Source organism: Pundamilia nyererei, unplaced genomic scaffold (assembly GCF_000239375.1).
Source record: "Pundamilia nyererei isolate P.nyererei 1_Seehausen unplaced genomic scaffold, PunNye1.0 scaffold00036, whole genome shotgun sequence".
In the NCBI taxonomy this organism is placed as follows: Eukaryota; Metazoa; Chordata; class Actinopteri; order Cichliformes; family Cichlidae; genus Pundamilia; species Pundamilia nyererei.
Window position 1 is genome coordinate 1,655,254 of NW_005187437.1, and position 6,963 is coordinate 1,662,216.

Below are 6,963 nucleotides of genomic sequence, written 5' to 3' on the forward strand. Positions count from 1 at the left end.
CCATATTTTATCTGATGCTCTTCTGCAGCATGACTCAAAAGTGAGTGAACATGTGAACTTTGGGATGTTCTGTGTAATTGCTTTGCCACCCTCTGCTTTGGCTCTCGATTCTTGGAGATTCAGTGTGCAAGAAACCAGGCGGCCCTTCTAGATTATGGTGGAGCGTTTTGACTCAGGCATTAAAAAATAAAAGTGGAGAGATCTCAAATTACTGCTACTTTAAGGGAAATTTATAGGGCAAAACTGCAGAGCGCTTACAAAGTGGAAAATGTGGGATCGAAGAGGATTGTTGGGACAAGAGCGAGCGCATCCTGAAATGTACTTGGACACAAACACATGGGAAAGTGAGGTTGTTTGATTCGAGCCATGATGCTGATTTTGGGAGTGCATCCATGAGAGCTCATCTGAGTGACTTACAAATAAACAGTGTTTATGGGGAATGCATCCTGTCACTTCACTTTCAGAGTTTAAGGAACTCTTAAATGGCTGATCTAGGGTGGTTTATATTTACTGCAGATGTTTGCATCAGACACATGTTTACAGGGTTATAACATCTGTTAATACACCACCACAGACATCACATCATTTATCGCCACTTTTCCAAATCCCTCTTGACATAATCATTCAGTTTTGTATCTTTCCACGCTCTTTTCACGTCTCCATGTTAACCCGCTGGCTGCAGCACCGAGAGCCCTCTCAGAGATGAGAGTACAGCTGTGATTAGCTAAAATCACGCCTCCACTTGATCACAGAGTCGGTGCCACAACCCTGACCTTGCTGTGCCTCCCCTTCGCGCCATATAAATATATATAATTTAAAAAAAATCTACATTTACATTTAAAGTGGTTAACTGAAGCTCTTATCCAGTCAGTGAGCAGCTTTAGGGGTCAGAGTCATGGTCAAGGACATTTTGACTGAAGCACATGGTTGTTGATGGAACCATTTGTTATGCCTGAGATCCAACCGGTGACTGTCTGGGTGCAAGTTTTGAATTTTCAGTGTGCTTTATCAGTGATTTGTCCTTTTTTTACCTCCTGGTTTAGCCTCTAATAATTTGTTATATTTTATTCATTTTTTAAAAAATCTGCCTGTGTGTCCTCTGCACTTATAGGTACAAATATTGAAAGGGTGGGTTGGTTAATCCATTGTGGGTGTTATCTGTCCAGGTTGAGTTTCAGGACCAGAGTCAGTTGATGGTCAAGCACTCGGAGATCTTTCAGCTGAACCAGGAATTACCCAAAAGGGTCAGAGCTCGACTGGTGAGTGTTTTACTCAAACTTTAAAATAAAACTAAATTAGCTGTAGATGAAACAACTGGTACTTGAAAAGTGATTTCTGTGTTCCCCGTCTAAGTCTGTACCGGTCTGTTCTCAGGCGTTACCTGGAACGCAGGAAGAGGTTCCCTCAGTGGACGAAGCCCGAGCAGCCAAACGGCGCCGCCTGACCGCGACTTTGCCCCCTCCAGGCCCCGCCCCTGCCAATATCCCCATGGAAACAACCAACGCAACCCCTTGCCCTCAAACTAAAGCTCCAGTAAAAAAGGCAGCACCAGAAAATCACAGTATTGGTACACAGCTAACCTCACAACCTCTGTCCCAGCCCCCAATGATCCAGCAGGATGCTCCTGCCCCAGCTAGCGGTATTCAAATGGACGCTGAGACCCCAATGGACATCGGCGTTGACCTCACCGATCCTTTAACAGGGTCACCTCTCACATCGGATCCCCTCTTGAGTTCAGAGTCTGTCCCTTTTCAGTCCACCTTAAACTCTAATCCCCTGCTGTCTGCCCCGTCCCTGCCTTCCCTTCCGGCTCAGCACATGTCCGACAGCTACACGCCCAGCAGCGGCTACGTCTCCTATATGAAGACACTCCTCCATTCTCATTTTCCTCAGGAAGATGGCCCCGAACCCTTGTATTAAAACTCCACTATATTATTACTCAGCCGGTGGAGGCTGAGCCAATAGGAAGTAAGCTAATGGTGTTGGATTTTACTGAGTGCTGTATTAATGGACAACTTATATCCTCCACTGGCTCTGAGAGCTCAGAGTAGGAGCAGGAAAAGACACGGACATACGAGCACTCTTTTAATGCATGTTACTTTTCTATTTTTGAGTTAATGTGTCTGCAGTGGTGCTTTAGCCTGCTCTGAAGCAGCAGCTAAAGAGGACAAGGCTTTTTTTTAACATTAACATGTTGTCTTTTCTTTTTTTGTTTTCTTATTAAATACAGATTTCCTTTTTGTTCTCAGTCAGCTGCTGTGCTTTATTTTCCTCCATAATGGGATAAGTCTCTGGGTGGCATCAACCTCCATACCTCGTTGCATTAAATCAATAACAGCACACTCCCATTTTCTTTCTACGGGAAGCTAATTATTACGAGGGCCTCTCAGCTTTGGGGCCCCCGATGGACTTTAAACTCTCACTTCTTTTTAAAAAAAAAAAAAAATAATGAAAAAAAAAATCAAATAACCAGCAACAAGATATCTATTTTTCAATCCAGCCAATCCAGCTTTGAAACTGTGTGGCGGAACAAAAGTATCACACTATCCATCTGCAGGATCTTTTCACGAGGGTGTTTTCTTGTTGGATCACAAGAGGTAAATGGAGAAATGGGGTTTAAAACACAAAACAAACAAAAAAAGAAGTGTATTGTAGCGGGAACTCAGTATTTAAATGTCTTAGTCAAATATTGAAAGAATTATTTGTAATAGAACAAACATGTTGAATGCAAACACTAGTAGACTTGTCTGCAGGATGCATTAAAATTTTGTGAAGATGTGTCACAGTAGTTAACAGATGTGAACTTTATGTATTGACGTCATTTGGCGGCTCCTCTTTTTACACCAAAACGTTCTCAGGGTTCCTACATGTGGGAAATAAATGATGTTTCAACATCCAAGTCTTCACGTTAAGAGCATACCCGATACACCTGCTTATTGTTATCTTTGCATTTGCTCCCGTTAAAGGTTCGTCTACTATACAGAGTGAGATCTGTTTACTGTCACACTATCGTCTTTCGGCACACCAACTAGGCAGAAGAGTTCAGTCAGTTTTAAAGAAGGAAGGTTTGAAAAAAAGCACGTTATGTAGGAACCCTAAAATCAGGAAATATTCTACCCTTCTTGGTTTAAACTGTGTATGTATATATACAAATTAATATGGTAAAATGTTATCTGTTTTTCTATTACTGTACTGTATCTTTTCTGTGTTCATTTGCCGAACTGCATTCACGAACTTGGCCGATCTCAAATATTAATAATTTTAATTTTGGCAGGTTTATGCCAGCATATTACATGCGTTTCTACTGATAACTACGTGTGTTTTCTTTTGTTTGTTTTTGTTACTGTTTGTGCAACAGAGGTGCTACATATATAAAACTACTGATGAACTCACCCCCCTCCCTCCCCACTGTCACCTTGTATATACCACAGGCCTTGTATTGTGAATCATATTTGTAAATGGCACGCTTTCCTTTTTCCCTTTTTCCTGTCACACGAAACGGATGTTTCTGTATCCAAATTAACTCCATGAAGAAAATTTGAATTCCTTGGGATTAAAGTTGGTTGTGAGTCGCCAGCTCTTCGTGATTTGTGCATTTGTAGAGAATTTAAAAAGTTTATTGTGGGTTAGACCAACTATTAAGATTAAACTGACGAGCTGCTAACACCTTCCAGTTATCAATTGTACTGTTTAAATACTGGGGGGGTCAATGTATATGCAAATATATTCACTGGTCACTTTATTAGTTACACTTGTAAATGCAAATATATAATGAGCCAGTAAGTTCAAACTGAGCATCAGAATGTGGCAGAAATGTGATTTAAGTGATTTTGAACATGGCATCTTTGGAGTATTTCAGAAACTGCTGGGCTTTTACAGACGAGGGTCAGAAAAAGAGAAAATGTCCAGTGAACGGCTGATGTCTGAGTGAAAATGACTCGGACGACAGACTATTGGAAAAAACAGTTTGATGTAAACAACATGAAAGCATGGATCCATTCTATAAGAGTATTGTTGCTGACCATGTCCGTCCCTTTATGACCACACTATACCCATCTTCTGATTTTGGCTTCTAGCAGGATAACAAAGCTCACAAAGTCATCTCAGGTTTCTTGACATGACATTGAGTTCAGTGTACTCAAATGGCCTCCACAGTCACCGGGACATTCGGGACGTGGTGAAACGGGAAGATTGACATCATAGATGTGCAGCTGGCAAGGAGCAACTGTATGATGCTGTCATGTATTTAAGTGCTAAATCTCTGAGGAATGTCTGCCTGTTAAGTCTGTGGCACAAAGAATGAAAGCGTTCTGAAGATGAGTCCAACCCAGGACTAGGAGGGTGTACCTAATAAAACGTCCAGTGAGTGCAGTTATTAGTAGTTTTATATAATATTGGCCCTCCATATACATGCAAATATATATTTCATTGAGTATATTTATATTAGGGCGAAGTCCAAATTGACAGTAGTGCAGAGTAATAAGAATACATCTATTATAACTCTTGTATGAGAAATGAAAAGCCTGATGGCTGTGGGTGAGAATGATTTTTGGTATCTCTGTTTTACAAGTTTAACGTACAAAAAAATGGCACTCAGATAGGGAACCAAGCATAACAAGCAAATACAATTAATTTAACCTACAAGATCCAGAGACTTGAAGTAAACCAATAAAGACAAAAACAAGCGAGCTCAGTGCTTGGTAATGTCGTGTATTGTGAGAGATATATTTAATTTTCTGGAAACTCAAGTCTTGGACAGATTAGGATGTGAGCAATTTAAATAATTTATGTTGCTTCACTTCACTTTCGCCCCCAGTTATACAACAAGCTCCAATATTTGCAATGCTGACTACAATGGCCTAATACAAGCTAAGATATGAAGGTACTGGCTTCTTCGGATTAATCTGCATCACTGTACAGGTCCAGTAATATTTTTTTGCCATATTACACCAACTGTCAGCATCTCCAACGTTTACCAATTCACTAGCTGGGACCACATCCTCATTTTAGGTTTGACAGCATTTCTAGTAGGTAGTGGCATATGGCTTGAACATGAATTGAGGCTCCGGTTTGAGGAAGGCCTCAGAGATGACTGACGGCGGCACCCGGGCCGTGAAGATCCCCAAAGGCTTCCCCTCCAGTAATAAGTGTACGTGTTGCAAAAATATAACTTGTAGGCAGACTTGCAATGATAAGTGACCTGTGACCTCGATTGAGTATTCAGGGATTTCACTGAGTGGAGTGGATGCGTTGGCAAGGAATGGCTGAAGAGGAGATCAGAAGAAATTCCAGATGGCAAAAGACCTTGATAGAGGAATGAGGGGAACCTCAGTCAGGTAGTGACGTAGCTTGACTGTGAACAAAAGCTCTGGTGGTGAAGCATGCTGGGATTTTTGAGGCTCTAGACAATGGCACGATGGCTCAGAAAGGCTTAAGTGTGAGTTTGTCTCAAAGTAGAAGATGGAGAGGCGGCTGCCTGGCTCGGTAAGGTAACGATAACTACTGTGTAGATTTCAGAAACAAACAAAGGTTTCTTTGGAAGCAAGCATGGCTGAACCTCATAGAAGATGATGCCATTTGGGATGGCGAGGAGATGTTGCCAGAACCTCATTTCAGCTTGGAAGAGCTGTACTGAAGGAGAGAGTTTAGTTGATGGTAGCGAGAGCATGTGAGAAGTGAAGGTATGCCTTGGGGAATTATGCACACGGCGGAGTTCAGATGTCCTAAAAGGAGGCACAGCTGTTATTTGTGTGAGAGAGCAAAAAACAGAGAAACCTGTAACTGGAAAATGTTGATGGTTTGTGGAGGCATGCTGGACATATTCTTAAAGAAAGAATATTTTCGGAGACTCTGCTTGAGCTGTTTGTTTTGCTTCTGGTCCAGTTGTTGCTGGCACCGATGGTCTTGTTGCTCCCAGTGACAAAGATATGTGTGAATATCCTGGTTGGACATTGCTAAGTGCATTTGTTCTGGGTGAGCTGGGTCATATGTGTTCTGAACCAGCTGATTGTGTTAAACTGGCCGCATTAATGATTGACTCTGTTCCTGAACCAGTCCCTCCAAAGACTCTGTTTAGCTGCCCAGAGCCTGCTTTGTCTTAAATTAAGTCTTGTACCAATGTGCAGGCAACTTTGAGGGACTGTTACTCTGTCTTGGACTGCTAAAGACTGTTGTACCCCATGCCTGCACCTGTAAAGACTGTTTCTTCTCCTGTAATAATCCCTGGCCTACTCCGTCTGTTCCAGCTCTCAGGATGACGTGGACCCACGTGGTCTTTCCCTGCACCTGTTCCAGTTAAGCAGGTGAGGGTGGCTAGGGTCCAGCTGCTCCCTGCCTCTGACCTAGCAAACTCTTTCTGTGTGGTTTAACATGGCATGTCAGACTATTTCTTGGCTAGGAAACCAGTTCAGAGATCTCGTCTTCACTAGTTCTGCTAAGAGCTGCAGTGTCATATTTGTTGGAGACATCTGGTGCAGTGGTATAATTTGTCCTATACAGCTTTCAGCAAAAAGTGAGTTTTGCCAAACTGTAAGAGCGTTGAGATCAAGGCGTATTTGTAAGCTCAACACTGTCCCCTCTTATGAGTTCGCTCTGGTGTTTCAGCAGTGGATTACTTTGTGCAAACTTTGACTGTAAAGAGAAAAAAAGCTGATGCAAGATGTGACAGAGCATCAGTAAATGTAAGAAACAGGATGAGAGGGAGAAATAAAAACAGTCTGATAAAGAGTTCATTAATTGAAAAGGGTAATTTCTCAACGTCCAGTATCTCATGTAAGTAGAGAAATGAAACCCTTAAATGAACAAAGCTTTTTGCACAGATTTGCACAAATGTTATCTCGGAAGTTTGTAATTATTTAATGTAAATTAGAATTTTACAATTATTTATTCCAGCCTTCAGAGAGTCCTCATTTAACATGACTGGAAGCCAACTAAAGAAATACACAGTGTAGACTGTAAGACTAC

The 6,963-nt window shown here is 41.7% G+C and overlaps 1 protein-coding gene across 1 annotated transcript in view; it reads left to right on the forward strand.

The window, feature by feature from the left end:
• Positions 1 to 3,666, forward strand: part of kdm4b (lysine (K)-specific demethylase 4B) — a 40,933-nt gene extending 37,267 nt beyond the window's left edge. Inside the window, exons 21-22 of the mRNA XM_005730284.1 lie at positions 1,167 to 1,259; positions 1,375 to 3,666. Coding sequence (XP_005730341.1) covers positions 1,167 to 1,259; positions 1,375 to 1,920 — 639 coding nt within the window. The 3' untranslated portion in view covers positions 1,921 to 3,666. The remainder of the gene's footprint in view (positions 1 to 1,166; positions 1,260 to 1,374) is intronic.
• Positions 3,667 to 6,963: the final 3,297 nt, after the last annotated feature.